Below are 21,459 nucleotides of genomic sequence, written 5' to 3' on the forward strand. Positions count from 1 at the left end.
ATAGATGAACTATTTCAGTGCACTCATTAGCTTAAACTAATGATTAGATGAGACCTTCTCCCTCATGGGAAGAAAGAGTAAAAAAAGTACAAATCCGTTTACTGAAGATGGCTGATAATTCTACAGTTAACTTAAAAATATATAAAAACTACATATTTCTAAGCAGTTTAAAGCAACTCACATATAAAGTTAATCAAAGTATCATATCTAATTGAGATCATCAATTTTATTCCATGTTTGATTTTATAATTTTTTTTTTGCAATTTCATATTCCTCCATTTTGTCGGCTAAGTAGAAAGTTTTACAATAACTTTTCCTCCTTCCTTCCTCCCTTCCTTTCTCCCTCCCTTCTTTCTTTCCTTCCTTCCTTCCTTCCTTCCGCTCAGACTGCATCCTCTCCCTCTTGCTCTCCCAAAGGAAGGGAAGAACCAACCAATATCCATGTTAATGGCGGTTGCAGAAGCAACATCAAGAAGGAGCTTCACGCTCAGGAGAGAATGCTGCACCGCCTCCTGGAAGTTTCCAGTGCTCAACACATTCAGAGAAACTTCTCTAGTAACAAACTAGAAATGATCCTTGAAAGTATGGTCTTTGATTTTCATTGTTGGTATTATGTGTCTCCTGATGAGACACAGGGCAATTGCTATGGATGTCCGGTGTCCATATAATTTACTGTCTGAATTGGGGCAGTTTTGAGAATTAAAAGGCAACACTCCCAATAATCACTTGAGGACAATGTCTGTAAAGTGTGACTGTCCCCAGCAAACCAGAATGTCTGGTCACCCTATAGTCAAGGTTTTAGGGGAACACTTTTTTCCCCTAGGATTTTGTGTCCTAGAGGGGAAGGAATTTCTAGAATAGTATGGAAAAAAACCACTTTTATCTTTTCTCTGCCTCTTCTCTTATCCCTCCCCAGGAGAGGAGGATTTTGCTGATAGATGAGTTTGAGAGAAGAAATGGAGCGTGTAATCTCCAAGGATAACTACTGCCAAAGCAACCAATGTAATGCTTGATACTTCTAAAAATAAAGATTTCTCCAGATGCTTGTTGCCGAAGTTTCTGACATTATATAAAATAATATTTTTTTGGCTTGATAATTCTAATTTTAAATGTCCATATGGACTTTTGGAAAACTAAATTTAAGCATATCCCTCTCTTTACCACAGCTCCCTCTACTGTAAATCTTTTCATATGTTCAGGTAATATGTTCTTTAGGAAAGCTTTCCTATTTTTACACATCACCCAAAGATGCCTTCTCTGTTTCAGAGTATCCTCTGTTTCATTAAATTTAAATTGAACTTTTAAACTTTTTGTGTCCACTAGCTTTTTGATTTAGGTAATAAATCAGGTTCCATCTATTTTATTTTGTGTATTAGTGAGCTACATTTATTAGTAATCTAATTTTTTTTAAAGATTTTATTATTTTTTTTTAATAATCTCTATACCCAACGTATAGGGACTAGAACTTACAACTCTGAGATCAAGAGTCACGTGCTCCACCGAGCCAGCCAAGCACCCCATATTATTAATCTAATTTTTTAAAAGTTTTTTTAAAATTTATTTGAGAGAGTGGACGAGCATGCAAGAGAGAGAGAGAACACCAGTGGGGGGAAGAGCAAAGAGAGAGGGAGAAGCTCACTTCTCACCTGCTGAGAAGTGAGCCTGATCCCCGGACTCTGAATCACGACCCAAGCCAAAGGCAGACGCTTGATCACTGAGCCACCCAGGCGCCCCCATTAATCGAAATTTTAAAATTTAACTCAAATTGTAGCGACCAAGTTGGGACGATTTCTTTTTCTTTTCTCAAAGACTTCCCTGCAAAAGAGGCCAGTTTAAGTTTGTTACTTTTGAGCACGCTATAGATCTTTCTATAATACTGACTCTTTAATGTTAAAGACAGAATCAAAAGATACTAAAGGCAAAACTAAATATTAACAAATACCTGTTTTTCAACTGCTTGCAAAAATGGGAATGGTTTAATAAACAATCATGAAAGATGCAGTACTATTCCAAATATAATATATCTTTTAGATTAGGAAACATCTACAATTGTTTACTGCTATATTACACCTCTCTCTTAAATCTCTCAAAACTAACCTTGCTATTGTTTCAGGACTAAAAGACACCAAGCTCCACGTACCTATTTACAAGGACTCTGAATTGAGTGTCAGCCTCTTCCTTTAGCTCTTTAGGAATAAATTTAGTTGAGTACCCCGAAGTTGAGAGGCCTGTACACAGGCATTCCTTCTTGAGAAGGGATCCTTCCTCCACTCCAGCCGAAGGAGCTTGAGTGAGACATATCAAGAGGTCACAGGGAGACTGCACTTGAGTCTAAGGAACAATACTGCCCTCACTCAGTTGACTTCCTCATAAACCCCTTCATATTTTGAGACCAGTCAACATCTAACTGCCTCAGCAAGTTGCCTTTTCTTGGTGTTCATCTTTCACAGCTCACCACCTTCCTTAAATACTGTGGTCTCTCATCTTTAGGTATACTGTACTGTCCTCCCAATTCTCCCATGACTTTGTTTTTTCTTTCTCTTGTTGAATATTTTCTCTCCTTTGATTTTGAGGTGATCCTCAAAATTCTATCTTCAGGTCTCATCTTTTTTCTGTAGGTATTTCCCTCCTTTGTGTTAACCACTATCTCAACACAGAAGAAACCCAATTCTACACCTCTAGAAAAATTCCTAACTGCCTGCTAGATATCACCATCTTGAGATATCTACACCTCAAAAAGCAATGCCTGTTACCATTTGTAAGTGCCCTTTGTCTTTCTTCCACTGTATCTATCCTCTTGCCATTCTCTCCATCTGGAGTCCCTTTGCAATTTCAGCCTGTTCAAATTCTGCTGGTAGATGAAGCCTTAAGTATCATCTCCAGCTCAAAGCTTATCCAGATTTTCTTTCTTTTTTTAAAGATTTTATTTATTTACTTTAGAGATACAGAGAGAGAGCATGCGTGGTGAGGGGCAGAGGGGGGAGGGAGAGGGATAAGGAGACTCCGCACTGATCATGGAGCCTGATGCAGGGCTCAGTCCTAAGACCCCGAGATCAGGACCTGTGCTGAAACCAAGAATCAGATGCTTAACCGACTGTGCCACCCAGGTGCCGCTTATCCTGATTTCCTTAACCACGTTTGATGTCTTCATGTTTTGAACTCACATGGCATTCCAGGCATATCTAACTTACAGAACTGGTTTTGTTTCACATAATTTGTAGGTTATTTATATAATCATCTTATCCTTATACTATAGTTCATAAATTACTCCTACTGTATCCTATATACAAATGTAGCTTTTCCCCCTCTGTGACTGAGCTGATTATCCTCGCAAACCACCACCTGCCTGGTGTGAATAAAGCACAGAAGGAAATGGCTTATATGATGTGACATTGTTTTTCTAAAGAAATGTATGATGAGTAGGGTTATGCACATATTTTTCCTCACTTCATCCACCGATGAAGATAAATGTTACACATGTGAAATAATACACAAAACCCCAGTGCTCTGAGATCCCTCATGTGGATGATCCACATTTCACTCTGACTACCCTCTCCAATTTTTACCTTGTGGTTTCCTAGAGGAAGGGAGAAGAAAGACTCTCATTTAATCAGCACTTCACATCCGTTCTGCTCAATATCATCTGCTTTTACCTTGTGACCTATTGTCACAGTTTGCTCAAGGGTCTGGTCCCTGCCCTTTCCTGTGTGGTCACCAGTCTATCCAGACCAGTACATACTGATCCTTTTCTCTCTTCCCTGGTAGGTGAGAAGCTTGTCTGATTCCACAGGAGAACTGTAGGTCCCTGCAGCAGTAGGAAACAGTACTTTTGAGTAAGGGGTGGGGGGGCTAGGTAGGGAGAGACAGCTAGGAGGTTTACGGGATCAGTCTCACAGGAATCCCAAAAATGCGGAGGTCTAAGGAAAACAGAGATAAGGGAACACACTAGACCACTCTGCCCTAGATGTCAGGGTGGNGGGGGGGGGGGGGGGGGGGGAAGGGTGTCTTTTTTTATGACAGTCACCTCTGACCAACAAAGAATAACCAGGCCCTAAAAACAAGTAAGCCATTGAAGATGTCATCACTAGTCCTTACTCAAGCCAAGACATCACAAGAACGAAAAGGTCACAAGCTCACTGGTCAGTTCTAAATGAAAGACTGTCAGTGGAGGCCCATATTGGCAACCCTGTCCAGACTCCTCTCAGGCCTGAGAGCTTTCTCTATATCCTTTTTTTTTTTTTTAAGATTTTGTTTATTTATTTGACAGAGACAGAGACAGCCATTGAGAGAGGGAACACACGCAGGGAGAGTGGGAGAGGAAGAAGCAGACTCCCAGTGGAGCAGCCTGATGTGGGGCTCGATCCCAGGACCCTGGATCACACCCGGAGCTGAAGGCAGATGTTTAATGACTGAGCCACCCAGGCGCCCCTCTCTATATCCTTGTTTAATAAAACTCTATTGCTTTACTCACTCTCCTTTGTCCATGAGATTCATTCTTTGACTTCATGACAGAAGAACCTCACTTTCCTACCTCACTTTCTTCTATCTCACAGCTCTCGTATCCAGAGCATGCAGGCTCTTGAAGGAAGGTGCAAAGGAGAGCTCAGGAGATGGTCAAGCTCAAACTCACACTGTCCTTGTACCTGTTTGCTCCAATGTTCAATTGCTGAAGCTCAATCTCTCTACCCCTCAGGACTATTATACCTTCTGGGGCACATGGCTGGCTCAGTCAGAAGAGTATGAGACTCCTGTTCTTGGGGTCTTGAGTTCAAAACCCATGTTGGGCTAGAGCTTGCTGGGAGAAAGTAAGGAAGGAAGGAAAGAAGGAAGGAAGGAAGTGGAGGGGAGGGAAGGGAGGAAAGAAAGAAAGAAAGGAAGGAAGGAAGGAAGGAAGGAAGGAAGAAAGAAAGAAAGAAAGAAAGAAAGAAAGAAAGAAAGAAAGAAAGAAAGAAAAAAAGAAAGAGAAAAGACTACTATACCTCCTTGAATTCCCCTCCAGGACTCTCTCTCCAGCTGTCTCTTTCAGGGAGCCTGAATTCATGTGACTGAACTTACACATTAGAAGCCTATCTACAGGGGAGATTCATGTTTTCTTCCACAGTCCTGGGTTTCATAAAGATTAGAAAACATGTCTGGACTTCTGCTCCAGCATCCCCGTCTCTGAAATTAAGCATCTGCTCCCGCAGGAGCTCACAGAAAGCCTAGGTGTCTGGACTGCTTGATGCCACACTCTAGAGGAACAGAGTCTCCGCCCACACAAACATGGATTTGCCTTTAGAGGCATCTGTGTAAAAGTGTACAGAAAAGTATTACTTTGAGGGTAATGAGAACACAATCAATATGAATTTTTCTTTATATTTTTCCAAATTCAGTACAATAACCATTAATTTTATAACAACACAGCTGTTTTTTAAAAAGAAGAAAGTTAGCACTGTCTTTCTGCCTGATATTTTAATTGGGTTGTATATTTTCCTGGCCTCCCCAATTGCCATTGTATGCACACACATATGTATCACAAGTTCCCACACACATTAGCCTGAGCTTCTTGAGCATAAGCGACATTTTGAATCCAACTTTAACATCAAGCATGGTGTTGTGAATGTGGTAAACTGTTAAAATTCATCAAATCCAAGGGTTAGGAGCTCTATAAACCCTGGTGCAATGAGCCAAATGTTTGTGTTCCCCTATAATTCATATATTAAAATCCTAATCCATAATGTGATGGTATTAGTAGGGGGGAACCTGCTAATTCATGGGTGGAGCTCTCATGAATGGGATTAGTGCCCTCACAAAAGGGAGCTCAGAGAGTCTTCTTACCTTCTTTTTGTCATGTGAAGATACAATGAGAAGTTGGCATTCCACAGCCTGGAAGAGGGACCTCGCTGCAACTTGATGGTGCTAACATCCCGATCTCAGACTTCCAGCCTCCAGAACTGTGAGAAAGAAAATTCGGTTTATAAACCACCTAGTCTGTGGTATATCGTTATTGCAGCCAGAACTCACTAAGCTATTTGGCCACAGCCGAGACATTATTGATTTCTTTATATTAGTGAACTTTTATCAGGCCTTTACAATTTTTTGCCTTAAGCATAATAATTTCACAGATTACAAATGTAATCTATTCTCATGTCCAGAGGTGAGGGTGGGTTTTCCTAACTAGGGTCTCAGAGACAAGTCCCCCCCCCTTTTTTTAATGCTTTACTTTTTTTAAATTAATTTTTTAAAGAATTTATTTATTTGAGAGAGAGAGAGAAGCAGAGGGAGAGGGGAGACCTGGGATCATGACCTGAGATGAAGGCAGACACTTAACCGAGGGAGCCACCCAGGTGCCCCTTTTTTTAAAAATTTGAGAGACAGTAAACACATATGGGAGAGAGGGGCTGAGGGGGAAGGAGAAGCAGACTCCCCGCTGAGCAGGGAGCCCAACTCAGGGCTCAGTCCCAGGACCCTGAGATCATGACCTGAGCTGAAGGCAAATGCTTAACCAACTGAGCCACCCAGGCACCCTGAGACAAGTCCCTTCTTAATCTCTTGCTTCTCTTCCCCAGGTATTTTGGGAAGGTGAAGACAGCATAAGTTAGTAGATGCATTTCTATGTAGTAAATAGCAAGGGTAGAGTAATAACAAGACCATTTATTTGGGTCTCCAATAATCTCTCTCAGTGAAGATTAATAACTTCCCTTTGTAATAGTCTTGCACAAGTTTTGAATCTTCTCTTTAATTACGTTTTCTAGCTGTTTCTTGCTGGTGAATAGAAACACATCTGACTTTTATATTAATCTTATATCCAGCTACCTGTTAAACTCTGCTGTTTTTTCAATTCTTTGTGGACCTTTTTGAGTTCTCTACACAAGCAGTAATGTCTGAATATGGCAATTTTACCTTCTCCTTTCCAATTATTAGGTCTGTAAAAGCAGGAGAGCGAGTAAATAGAATTATACTGCTGTAAGGTTATTACATCTGTGAAGCGTGGAGTGTAAAATGTCAAGTGGAAAGTGAGAATTGAAAAATGGAAAACAGAAACTGTCAGGTATAAAAGGTAAAGTGTGAATAGTGGCAATATTGACAGTAAATGGACATTATGAGATATAGCTAAGAAGCCAGTAGATAAAATGGAACAACCAAAAAAAAAAAATTCAAGTAATCCAAAAGAAGGCAAGAAAGGCATAACAGATTAACAAAAAAGAGAAGATATAAAATGAAAATAAGTAGTAATATTAGAGACTTAAATTAACTATACTGATAATTACATAATGTGCAAATGGACTAAACACACCAGTTAAAATCAGAAATTGTCAGACTGGGTTAAAAAGCAAGTCCCTACTTATTTCTGGAATAATTATAAACCTCATAAGCTTTTCAGAGAATTTTTATTACTTCCTTTTTTTGGTACAGAAATTTACATAATTTGAATTTGATCTAGCTCGTCATTTCATTAGAAATTGGAAATATGGGTGAATTTGAGCAAAATACTGTATTGAATCAAATTTGCTTTAATCACTCTTTCTCTTCTTTTTCTTTTTAGAAAATTATTACTCTTTCTCTGAGAAAATAAAAACCATAAATAATCTGCAGGTAAAAAAATCCCAAAAACACAAAACCTATTCTGAATGCCTTCAACAGGGCTCCAATTTTCATGCAAACAGGACCCCAGCTTGAGAGAAAATTTCATTTTTGCCTGGAATGTCCCACAACACATTGTAAGAGGCTTTACAGTATAGTTATGAAACTTCGTGTTTTTTAAAAAATACATTTATTTAAAGTAATCTCTACACCTTACCTAGGCTCAAACACACAACCCGGAAATCAAGATCTGTTGCTCTTCCAACAGAGCTAGCCAGGTGCCCCTAAACCTTAGTTGGTTTAAAGTTGTAAACCCCAAAGAGATTTTTTAGTGGATCCTAAGTTAATAAAGCATTATCATAATAAACTTAGTGACTGGTCATTTTATCATATGTAAAAAAAAATATATCTCTCTGGAAGACATCACAATATTTGCTGTCATTGAGTGGAAAGAACAAAATCCCCAATCATATGTGAATTTGGACTCTAATATATGTACACACACACACACACACCTATATTTAGAACCATCTTAACAAATTCACATCTGAAGTAAAGAAAATGTCCAACAAAAGCATGGTAAAACCACCTTTCTCACCTTTGACACAGTTTTTGGCAGAATTGAAAAGGGGGACCACAGAACTCTGAATGCTATTGGCAAAATGATGCCCTGTCCCGCTAATACCTCTCACTGCAAATATCTAAGATACCAATGACAAGTAGGTTATCATTGGAACTGATTATTGACCTCCCTTGAAAAGCCCATCAGAACTCATTCCATCACGACTTTAACGCATAAAACCCAAACTCCCAGGTAATTTTTATCACTTGTATTTTCTTCTCTGTACCTTCTCATTGAGTCAAATTCACATCACTCCTTGACCTGGCAAACCTGTTATGTCCCCTGTAACTTAAAATCTGCAATCGAGAAAATCCCCTAGATCATACAAATGATCCACACAGCTACACAGCTATTCTCTGCCAAGTCCAGACCTTAACACACAGCTTTTACTGAGCCAGGGGCAGGGAGGTGAGGTCAAAGGACACATATCCAAAGTGGTGTCACCTGGGCACCATAGGCACTCTACTAGTTATCTAATGTGGAGCTGTGCACCACGTTAGGGGAGATCAAAACAAGTCTTCCCACATTCCAGTCAGGGCTTACATTAACTTCCATGGGGCCTGGAATACGAAACCCAAGGGAGGTTGCTCAGTAGGCATGAACAAGATGGAGGGCCAAAGATGGAGTTCGTGTTGTCAGCACTCCTACAGATTTGTTGAGCAAAAAACAAAGTGTATAGATGTATGTATACAGGTTATAAGTCAGAAAATTTAGATCTAGTTTTATATTCTGAGTAATACAAATGGCTAGAAAATGGAATAAAATCTCAGTAAGCTTCATGGGGAAATAATTAATTATATTTAAAAATTCATACTGTTTAATAATGCATAATTTTATTTCTGTAATAGAAGGTAATTATAAAATGTATACTGGGGACCAAGATAATGCCAACGTCTTTACAAACTTAGGGTGCTATTTTGCCAGAGTTAACATATGATTTTGGCTGGTATCATTTCTTGCATTTAATATATTAAATAAAGACAGCAAGAACTACACGAGAAGGAATGTATGACTCTCAAAAAGATACTGAGCTTAATTACATCAGAGAAAAAATCTGTGATTCCTTTATGTAAAAAAAAAAAGTACATGATAATATGATTTTGATCTATAACTTTAACTCGACTGCTTTCCGAGTGAGATCTCATTGGCTATCAGGCAGTCCTCATATTCTGGGAAGATTCTTTGGCAGTTTTTGGTCAACTGACTACTTAGAAGGGATTTAAAGAGCCAAGTTTCATTTGGGATTTAACTGGTGAAAATAAGTCCAATTTCTTGATGAGAAACCCATGAAGTTAAAGAACTAATAGGTTTTTAGGTTTATTTATGTACCTGAGAGAAGACAGCACCAAATTCATAATCAACAGCAGGTAAATGTCATGTCTGTTTTCGGTTTTAGCCTGTGCTAATTCCAAGGGTGATTGCTGTCTTTTACAAATAAACAAAACAAAACATATAAACAAGTGGACAAGCAAATCTTTGAGGACAGTGCATTTCAAATAGCAAGCAAAGTATTGCTTATTGCTGGTATTATTTATTTTTTTTAAATTCCAGTTATTAGTTGTTAAAATGCCAGTATTTGTTAATTTTCAACAAGCCGTGTTCTTGGTCACTTTTCCGGTCATCGAGAAGGAGATATGGCAATCCATTCATACTCTTTTTTCCTAGTTTCCCTCATGACCCAAGTTTTGTCTGTACAGTCCATACAGGATGGTTTAGATCAATGTAGTCAGAATAATAGGAAATTAAAAACCAGAACATCTTGCAGGTAGAGTTGGCATAGCTGAGAATTTGTGTGAATACTTTTAGTTTTTATTCACTGGATTTTGTTTTCACATTTCCAGTGTTTTTTAAAAAAAGGCTCCTTTTTCTTTCCTTGTTCAAATGAAACTATAAGTTAGGCCTAGATATCAATAAACCTCATAAATCTAAAAAAAAAAAAAAAGGCCTACCATTTAAAGAACAGCTTGAACACCATTGTGAGTTGACTTCATTTGCCACTCACTGGGTAGTATGAAACTAAAGGGACATTTGACTCCATCATGTCTAATTTTCCCACCTTCTTATTTTTCAGGAGACTGCTGTAATGGTCAAGACTATAAGCCATGTGTAACCTGTGGGTGGCATGGTTAGGAGTGCTGCTGCCCTTGGTCAAGTTCACTCACTCAGTCCCCAAACCAGCACTGTCTCCAGTGATCAGGAACCGACCTTTCAACGTTTTCTGGGCTGCCCCAACAATGCAGTGTCAACATTTCTTCAATGTGGATTTGAATCTCCAGTTATTTAATATTATATCAAATCCTTTAGAGGCTCAGAGGGGATCAACAATTGCCATATTTTATCCAAATGAATTAGGGTATTATCCTTATTTCTCTCAAGAGGGAAAACCCTTTAACGGAGGAATACCACAGAATATGAATCTTTCTGAACACCTCAAGAAGGCAGCTGATGACATTGCAAACGTTATCTCTTTGTGGAGATCAGAAGGTCTTGTTGTCATTGACTGGGAAAGCTGGAAACCCCAGTGGGATAGAAATTGGGGCAATAGACTAATATATAAAAACTACTCCTTAGCCTTCACTAGAAACCGCCATCCTGATTGGTCAGAAATGAAAGTGAATACAGTTGCCCAACAGGAATTTGAAAATGCTGGAAAGAGTTTTATGCACACCACTCTCACACTGGCTTTAGAAATGAGACCAAAGAGTTTATGGGGCTTTTATCTCTACCCAGACTGCTACAATTATGATTATAAAATAAACCCACAGGCGTACACCGGCAAATGCCCAAATGATGAAATTTTCCGCAATGACCAACTCCAGTGGCTATGGGAAAAAAGCACAGCACTTTATACTTCAATATATTTGGATAAAATATTGAAGTCAAGTTTAAATGCTTTGAAATTTGTTCATTATCGAGTTAGGGAAGCCATGAGGATTGCCGAAATGGCTAGACATGATTACATTTTGCCAGTTTTTATTTTTTCCAGACCATTTTATTTGAGTAGTGTTGAAGCTTTGTCACAGGTAAGGAAAAGTACAGTCACTCACCTAAAAATGGAAATTTAGTACAATGACTATATAAATCTGTTTTAGTATAAAATGTTTTAGTATAATTATTTTCTCTTAATAATAGAACACTATTTTATTATTAAAGGTATATATTTTTTCAGATGTCAAGTCAATTCTGAAACAGTATCACTGACAATTAGATGTTTGCTTGGTTTTAAGATGATGATTCTTATCAGCCTAGCATTTTCAGGGGTTTCCTGCAGAACAGTTGTCAAGCCTGAGTTAAACGACGCAACAGATTAATTTTAACCCTGGAGAAATTTCAGAATCAATTTTTTAATAGGAAAGAGTAGCAGCAATTTTTCAAATCTAAAATATACAGAACAAAGCTTGGTTAAATTATTAAGGAATTACAGTTCTTATTATATTGCATTGTTATGTTTTAACTAAAGTTCATTGAAAGATAACATAAATTCCATTGATTTTACATTTAAGAGTCTACAACGTGATCTAGTGGCTGGTGTCAAGCCTTTAAAAGTGGTTTATGTAAACAGACAGATGTTGTCCTAGACTTAACACAACCATAGGAGGCACAAAGAGGGGAAGGAACTTGTTTGGAAGATAATAAGTTTGCAAACTCTTGGAAGTATTCAAGCTGTAGCGAGATTGTCATTTAGATAGGACATTATTACAGGGCTTCAATCATTGGATGGATAGTTAGATTTAAAAAAACCCTTAAATCTCTATGCATACCTGTGAGCCCACAGTTCTTTTCCTCTACTTCCCACCACAGACCCAGGGCGATCGGATAGACAATACACAGCTCACCTTATTAGACCACTTCAGTTTGAGATGAGGAAATTTAAAAGCAGTATCAATTCTTTCTCAAATTTTTCAGAATAAACATCTACTGACCCAAATGCTGTTGATTAGACTCGACACTTCTATCATTGAAGGATTACTCATTAATGGGATGTTCATTCAATAAGTTTAGGAGGAAAAGAATCATAACAGCTTGACAAAAGTTGGAGGATCTCAGAGGTGTATAATCCACCTTTCACCTAAACATGGATTCTTTCTTATCCAGTCTCTGCTTCAGCACTTTTCAATGGTGCTCTCCCTAGCCCCGAAGGAAAACTGCCATTTTGGGACAATCTTAATTCCCAGAGAGTTCTTGAGTATGTTGAGTCTACTCTTCCCCTGGATGACTTCGTACCATTAATTCTAATTCTGCCTTCTGGTGCAACCTAGAATAAATCAAATCCTTCTTTCAAAAGTCAGGTCTCCAGGTATTTGAGTATATGAGTTACACCTTCCAAAGTCTTCTCATAAGTCATTTCTAAAGTAACAGATCTCTCAAATCATGTCACTTTCTCAAATCCTTTTGGGAAAAAGACTAGATTATATTTATTTATTCCAAAATTATTTACTGAGTGCCTATAATGTGTCACTGTATTAATAATAATATTAATAAAAAGTAAAAATATATATTATTAGTGTTAATAATAATAATGGTAGAAACTAATAACAGTCCATACAGTTAGACAGTTTGTCTTGAAAGAAAATGAGAGAATAGATGAGCCACATTTTAATGAAAGTCTTGTTCTAACTTTCCTATTTTTTGTGCTATTAGACTTCTGACATAAATTATGACTTTTGAGCTCTTCTTCAGAAATCAATAGACCACATACTCTACTCACCAAAAACTATAGAATTAATCTGAGTATTATTATATTGAAGCATTTCAACACATCCTATTGCCTTCACCAATCAACAAATGATATGGATCTTTTTTACCTATTGTCTAAATAACACAACTTTTCAATGAAATAATTTAAAATACCAACTCTACTTGATATTTTCTTTGAGAAATGTCTCAATTTAAGTGAGGAATTTGCCTTATATTTAAGGAATGTTACACTGGCTAGTAAAATAGAAGGATGGTTTCCTTTCTTGTTGTATTACCTACACAGATTGTGGAACATAAGCACTAGTGTTACTGGACGCTTCTCATAGTGCAGGGACACTTTGCTGTGGCATGGCCATTTTCTCATCCTACTTTTTGAACACTGTGTCCTTGCACTGGATCTCTGGTTCTCCATGCCTTGGAAGGAAAGGAAGAATGCAGATTCCTTCATCTATCATCTTCTCTCTGTTCTAACTTCCCTTATGCCCTGCATCTTTGTTCTTGCTCTATAATCATGAACATAACCATCTCAGTTTCTTGTCTTGGTAAATTATAATCTACTTAGTTGTCCAGCTTGTGTCACTTGTATCCTCCCTTCTCTTTCCATTATCCAATAGATATCCATCTTAATTTCCCAATCACTCTTCAATCTGTCCCCTCTGCTTTACAAGGACTGACATTGCCTTTGTTGAAACCCTCATCATTTCTCATTGGGCAGAGTGCATCATCTCCTAATTGGTGCTCCTCGCTACCATTTTGACTTTCTCTTCCAATACAAGTTTTATGCGACAGCTAAAAACATCCATCAAGGTCACAAATCTGTGGTTTTCCAGTACTGAAACTTCCTTTGTACTTAAGTCCTAATAATTTAAAATAGCATAAAAGATTCTATGTATTTGGATCCTCCCTCTATACAAAGATTCATATGACTTCACTTCTTCCCAAACCCCCTGTGCTTTACCACAAGAGTTACTGGCAGACCTCTGGGTGGACTGTTCTTTTCTATGTAGGAATCTCTGCCTTATTCTTCCTACTGTCCACAAAATTCTGCCCTATCTAATCGGTCTTATGAACTTGCACTCATTTCCAAAGACACATCTGAAATCTCACCTCCTGCTTTCCCAGACTCTTCCATGTAGCATTAAGCAGTACCTCTGATCTATATGTCCAGTGGGACAATATAGAACTTAACTGGTTATACTATAATTACTTGGGTTTTTTTACCACAGCAAACTTTCTTCTTTTTTTTATTATTATTGTTCAGCAGTTAGAGGTAGGATAGCATCAAAGTTAAGAGTTGCAGCAAATTATAATCACTTGTTTATATGTCTGTCTCATCCATCACACTCGAGATCCCCCTTGAGGACAGGAACTGGAATCTATTTCATTTTTATATTCTCAGTGTCTAGAATATTGCCTAGAACATCATAAATATTTACCAAATAAAAGTAAGTATCCAAGGCAGAATTACCTTTTCTAATTCTGTTTTATAAACCTTCATTTCAGAAACACAGATAATATTATCAATGTGTTTTTTACCTCAATTGATGGGTTGATTTTTATCACTGAAATGTCAGTGACTAAATTTAGTTTGGCAGAAACTACTTATGATACTTCTCTTTTCTAGGAAGATTTAGTACATACAATTGGCGAGAGTGCTGCATTGGGGGCAGCAGGGATAATATTGTGGGGAGGATACGAATATTCTGATTCAAAGGTAAGCAATGATTTATCTGTCAGCATCTTGAATACACTCTAGATATTTTTTTTGTTTTAACTTTTCACATCAGAGACAAATGGTTATCTGCTCACATGACCTTAACGAAGTTCAAAGAGTGCAGGGACTAACAATTTTGAGCACCTACTCTGTCCAGCCACCGTGGCTAGTGGCAGCATAGGAAGAGCACAGGTGTTTCAATCAGACAGCCCTACGGGGGGCTTCAATTTTCATGTTCTAGAAGTGTAATCTTAAGCCAGTTAATTAACCTCTCTGAGTCTCAGTTTCTCCATCTAAAAAAAAAGGTACTGAAATAAAACCTACTCTGCAGAGATTTCAGTGGATTTAATGATATAATGTATATGTGACAAAGAAAAAGAATACTAAATTTTAAAAATAAATATTATTTCATCCACACTAAGGAGAATGGGTGTTCTAAAAATGGCTCTTATTGCCTGATTAACGATAACAGAAATGCTCCTGGGTGGAAAAAATACATGTATACAAAAGTTTATTAACAATCTGCTCTTGGGAGCAGTGCACACACAAAATAACTATTATTTTTCACAACTGAATTTGAACATGTTCTATTGGTCGTCTGTCACACTGCCTAGGTGAAAATTCTGAACCACAGCTTTTCCTCACTTCCAGGTATGAACAAATAGTCTCATTTTCAGGTATTAAAACATGCAGTCGCATAAAACATAAAAATGGCCATCTCTTTCTCATTCAGCATGGCACGAATGAGAATCCACATGGGGGAGCTGTTAAGAGCAGGAGGCCTGAAGTTGGGTTGTTTGGGGTTCACTGTTTGCTTTCTGTCACCTACTAGCCATGTGACCTTGAACAACTCATTTAATCTACAATTCCTTTATCTATAAAATGGGGGAAATAACAGTATCTGTCTCACTGGGCTCTTAATGCAAATTGCATCATAACACCCGTAAAGTGCTTAAAAAAGTGCCTGGGATGCGGTATGTGCCAGGTGCGAGTTGGTTATTATTACCTGGGTTAACATTTCCTGCCCTTTGACCCCACACCCTACGCTTAAGTCTTAGGTACAGGGAAGAGGAGTATGGGGCAATTTCTTTGTTCCTTTGCTTTAAGGAAGGTTGTGGGAGACTTAGGGTTAGGGAGGAGACAAATTGGGAAATGTAATTTTTATTTATTTGGGGCATTTATAATTATTTTTGTCTTTTGAAGCTCTTCCCATACAATTGTCACATAGGGACTGGCTCTTTCTTGCATGAGGGGTCACTGAGATTTGGTTAGAGACACCCCCACACGGCATGCAACTCACACCCCCGTCCCCCTAAGGCTTTGCTCCTAAGGCATTGGAAAGAGGAAGCTGGCATTCACTCAGTTGGGGAAGGCTGCCAGAGTTGCAGGCTGGCAAGAGAACCAGATCACACTGGAGTGTGTTAGGTTTGACATGCTCGTGAGACATGCAGGTGGAGATGTGACAGAGGTGGGTGGGTATGCAATTGGTTCAGGGATAAAGTCTGGGAAATACAGATTTGGGAGCTCTATTTAAAGCAAGATGATGGGGGGAGTGTATCCAGAGAGAGTATAGCTAGAGAAGAGAAGAGGTCTAAGAATTAAGCCTAAAGTACTCCAGCGCTCAGAGGTAGGTAAGACGAGCAGGAGCTAGTAAAGGACACTATGAAGGAACATCCAGTGAGGTAGAAAAATCCCAGGAGGTTGTGATGTTCTGGAAGCTAGGTGAAGAAGGCATGTCAAGGAAGAGCGCTGGGACAGAATGGGAGATGCCCAAGTTGAACTTGATTGTATTTACCTGTGTTCTGTGCTCTCTCTGATTATAGTCTTCCCCCAACCTCTCTCTCTATTTTTGGTTCAATGGTTTGCTTGTTTTTATCTTATTCCATCTGTCCTAGAACCAACCGCAGATTAGGAGTCTTGTCCTGACTAAAAATAGCATTTGTTCCTAAATATAGTATGAGGTTAGCCTAGACTGATGTCCCTGGACCAAAAACATCATGCACGGGATTTTCAGCACTTGCTATGCCAAAAGTGATACCTTGTTCAACCGCCTATCTCTAGGAGTTTCATTCCTCCTTGTGACTTTCCATTTGAACTCCCTAAGTCCTTACTAGATGGATTCACAGTACTGGTGCCTCTTCTAACTGAGAAAATATCCCACTGCTTTAATGACTTGGGCATTTGGTTATAAACAATGATCTTTTATATTCTACCTACTACAACCTGACGGATAAATGAAGTATGCTATATTTATACTGTAAAACTGAATCACAGTTAAAACGAAAAAAACAGAGCTACATATATCAACATGAAACAAAAATCTTGAAAATGTTAACTTTAAAAGGCAAGTTGCAGAAAATAAAATATCTCTAATGACATAAATTTATATGAAAGTTTAAAAACACAGGATACTATAACTGCTTATAATTACACATATATATGCAAAGTAAATATACATATAGTAAAGTTACAAAAACATGGATGCAAAGACTACCCTCCTCCCCCACTTCCGGAGAACTATTACCTCCTTAGAGGTAGGGAGAAGAATGGGATAATGTGGCAGTGTTAGAAAAATCTGATCTATAATATTAACATATATTAAGTATCGGTGTTGAAGATGTTTCACAATTAAAGTTAAATTTAAAATAATCATACCATATTTATGCTGATCTTTTTAAAGTGTTACTACAAATATCTCTTTATATTAATTCCCAATGAAAAACATGGATCTTCCTCCTCAGCCTTACCAAGTACAAAAGCTTCAGGTATGAATACCACCTGTATAATAGAATCACATCTTGAGAGTGAGCTAAATAGATCTCTACTTTTCCTATAGGAGACCTGCTTATCCGTGCAAAAGTCTATCCAAGGGCCATTGGGCCATTATGCTGTTAATGTGACATCTGCAGCCAAGTTCTGCAGTCAAAGTATATGTAATAATAATGGAAGATGTATCCGAAAAACACCCGAATCCTCCTCCTATCTGCATATGCCTGAAAGCAGCACGAAGAAATATATCCTAAGTAAGAGTTTCAGATTCATCATTTCCCCAACCAGTAAACTGAAGACAATAAAGGCCATGAAGAATGGATTTGTGTGTCACTGCTATTATGGCTGGCACGGAGAATCTTGCCAGCGACACTCTTCAGATCTCTTGAGAGGGAAGAGTAAGGATCCTATGACTAACTTTAATTTATCAGTTTTTCTTAGCATGACCTCATCTATGATTCTGTGGAATTCTGTCACCCCCTATTTCAATGTCAATTTTTCCTTGAAATACTGAAGAGTAGAAAATGCTGGGGTTTTTTTCTCCCCTTTCACTTAACCTACTTCTAAAATATTTATTGGCTTTAAAGTAAAAAAAAATTCAAAAGTGATCATTGGCTCCATTCCTTGCCCGAGTGATTATTTTATGGGGCACTTCCTTCATGCTAGGTATAAGGGATGAGGAAGTGAACACACTTAAGTCCCTGCCCTTGTGGAGCTCAGATTCTTGTGAGAAATTGAACAATAATAAGTAAACCATAAATAAATACATATACATCAAGTGAAGATAAGTGCTGTGGAAAATAATAAAGTAGGGTGAAGGGATCAGGGGATGTGGTAGAGCACTGGAAATTGTATATAGGGTAGACCAATAAGCCCCCCTAATGAGATGACCTGAAGGCGGGAAGCACATCCCAACTACATCTGCATTCTTGGAATGGGGAATAGGGAAGAGCAAAGGCAAAAACCTTTAAGTGGGAGCAGACATGGAGTGTTTCAGGACATCAAGAAGGCCAGTGTGGCTAATGCAGGAGGAAGAGGAGGGAGAGTTGAGAGCCAGGTCATTAATTAACCTTCTAAGAACTAAGAACCTAAGTGAAGGTATTTTTTTTTTTTAATAATTAAAGAAATTTCTGGAGGAAAGCCAGTCAAAAAAGATACAATATCTACATTTAAAAAATATACACTTAAATTGGATAGAAACAAGATCATCTATTAGGATTAGATCGATATTGCTACAATGTTCTTGAGACTTCAATCATTTATAAGAAGTTGGAAAATTTGTAATTAGGTCATATGGGATATGGAACACACAATAACATGGAGCTAAAAGAAGGCAAACATTATGTTCTAGCTATTTGTACTCCAGGGACTGGGAATTTCTAAATAATTCCAGTGACCCCAGGATACAAAGTCATAGGGCAAGAGGGAATCTACACTGAATTCTGTTGGGTTCAATTTTATCAGAAGTATCACTAGGGCTCTTAGAAATTGATTTGGCAATTATCCTTATCGTCCTTAGACTCCTTTCAAGTGGAATTTATATAAGAAATTCTTTGATATTTGTTGGTTTATTAAAGTATACTGTATCTAAGCAATTAATTTCCTTTCAATTCTCAACACACGGTTAAGTCATTTGAAAAATTCATTTGGTCACTTGGGCTGATCTACTGATCTAGTTATAATCCAGATCAATGTCTTTCATAAAGACTCAAAAGAGATTAATAGTATCCCAAATACTAATTCCCTCAGGTAAGGGAAGATGTTTTCCTGTCTGACACTTTCCAAATACTATGCTTTCATATGTACATCATCTTGGCATACATATAGAGTGTGAATAGGTAGATCATTCGTTCATTCATTCATTCATTCATTTTCAGGAGGAGTAAAAGTCAAGGAGGCAGTGAAACAGAATAAGTCAAATTGAGGGCTATTTGCTAAATTCCCCTATTTTGTTGGTACTCTGCTGCATCAAGGCTGAAATCACAGTCATTCAATCCTTTTGCCCAAACAAGAAATGTTTGCTACTAAGTCATGATAAGTGAAAAGGGATGGCTATTATCCTTACAGTGATGTTTTCAACTTTATTCTATCAAGGTTTTGATATGCAATGAATTCCACCGAAGCAGGAAAAGGCAAATATTAAAAAGTATTATCACCATTTTGAGGATGAAGAAAATAAGATATGGAGAGGATGAAAGGTATAGCTAATTTTACCCACTTATCAATGAATTTGTCAATTATAGGATACAGAGCACTGCTCTCTTTTAACTTACAGTGCCTCCAAAATAAAGGGAAAATAAGAAGAATTAAGGTAGATGAAGGAAAAAGAGAAGGCATTTAGAAAACATAAAAGAAAATAGGAAACATCCCAGTTATATAACTCACAAATAATCATTTTTTTCTAAATAAAAAATGTTAAATTTTATGTCACTTAAATTTAATAGCAAGCAAAAGAAACTAAAACCCAAAGAACTACCACATTTCTAATAACAGATTCTTCCAAACTTTATTTTGTAAAAAAAAAAAAAACTGCTCAAGTTAAAAACAGATTATGAAAAACATCTAATTTTGTTGTAATTTATTTTGACTTGCATAATTTTGGGTTTCCAGACTATAATACTTCATCAACTATCTCATAAAAATGGGAAGTCATCAATTATGTCCAGTCCAAAGACAAATATGCACTTCTCTATTTTTCTTGTAAAAAATCAAAATTTAAACTCTATTCCTATGCTACGATAATTCTTCAAGAGACATTAATAAAGGATACATCTGTAAGAAAAATAGCTTACAAATACTACAAATCACTTTAGTAAATGAAACATAACTTTCCAAGATGATAGGTAGTCCTTCTTAGAAACCCAAAAAGCACGCATCTCTCTCCTGACTTGCCTGAACAATGACACTGTCTCTTCAGGGCACTGTTGTTTCTTACCACCCATTAATGGTTCAAAAATCATAGTACCTTTTATTTGGACACAAACATTTTGATCAGATACTTGGTTTCTCCCAGTCTCTTAATTGTTTCACACCACAATAGGATGGAATGTATGTCTTCATCTCAGAAACAGAATGTCATAATCATACTTTCTGGTCCTCAGCAAATTCATGTCATCATCTTTATTTTAAATTAGAGTTATTCTTTACAAAGCCTTATAGCTTTCATGTTTAATTTAGACTCTCATCTTTAGCTCAGGATAATTTTCTTTCATTATTTCCCAATGGTTTCCTTCTTCCATTCTCTCTATCCTACTTACAAAATGTTTAGACGGATCTTAGTTCCAGGTCTGTACTAGATGTTGTTTTTCAGGATTCTAAGTCTTTGTCTTTTTTGCTTTGTAATAGATTCACCCACCTTTTCTTCTAGAATACTAGTTTAGTCTTCATCATATTTTTAAATTCCAAGGAACACTTTTTGTGTGTGTAAGGAAATTGCTCCTTTTTTTTTTTTTAGAGAGATTTTATTTATTTATTTGACAGAGAGACAGCCAGCGAGAGAGGGAACACAAGCAGGGGGAGTGGGAGAGGAAGAAGCAGGCTCCCAGCAGAGGAGCCTGATGTGGGGCTCGGTCCCAGATCGCTGGGATCACGCCCTGAGCCGAAGGCAGACACTTAACGACTGAGCCATCCAGGAGCCCCAGGAAATTGCTCCTTTTTCCTAATATCTTTGTTTTGGCTTAGGGATTTGATAACTTCCTGAATCTCTCTGAGAATATCAATTAGATTTTTTAAATTGTGGCTGTTGTTATACATTTTATTCTGTTCCACTTTCTCTAAGATCATCTGTTCTCTTTATTAATTTCTTCTCTTTCATACTGTCCATGTGTACCAAATGTTTGGTGATCTTTGGTCATCTATTTATATTCATGAAGGACAAGAGTGACAGAAAAACCTGTCAGAGGGATTCCCCTCCCCCCCCATTTCTTTGGGCATATTTACTCAACAAGATTCTTATGTGGAATGGGAGGATGGACTGTATGTAGATAGTGAAAGGGGCTGAGGCATGTTGACAAGCTAGATTCCATCTGGAGCATGTGAATAGAAAACAGGTAAGTCTGGTAGGAATCCTCGCAATTGCCAAAGTAAGGAGAAA

General features: G+C 37.7%; 1 protein-coding gene and 1 non-coding gene across 2 annotated transcripts; one reads left to right on the plus strand and one right to left on the minus strand.

The window, feature by feature from the left end:
* Positions 1–377: 377 nt before the first annotated feature.
* LOC117795618 lies at positions 378–592 on the minus strand. The gene has a single exon (XR_004619691.1). It is a non-coding gene; the product is annotated as a small nucleolar RNA U3 (small nucleolar RNA).
* Positions 593–9,529: 8,937 nt separating this feature from the next.
* Positions 9,530–17,880, plus strand: HYAL4 (hyaluronidase 4). Its single transcript, XM_019799433.1, has 4 exons — positions 9,530–9,552; positions 10,257–11,208; positions 14,508–14,597; positions 17,434–17,880. Exons 2-4 carry the CDS (start codon positions 10,288–10,290, stop codon positions 17,878–17,880), a joined length of 1,458 nt encoding a protein of 485 aa, XP_019654992.1. The 5' UTR covers positions 9,530–9,552; positions 10,257–10,287.
* The last annotated feature ends 3,579 nt before the right edge of the window (positions 17,881–21,459 follow it).

The sequence above is a fragment of the Ailuropoda melanoleuca genome, chromosome 1 (assembly GCF_002007445.2).
Source record: "Ailuropoda melanoleuca isolate Jingjing chromosome 1, ASM200744v2, whole genome shotgun sequence".
NCBI lineage: Eukaryota > Metazoa > Chordata > Mammalia > Carnivora > Ursidae > Ailuropoda > Ailuropoda melanoleuca.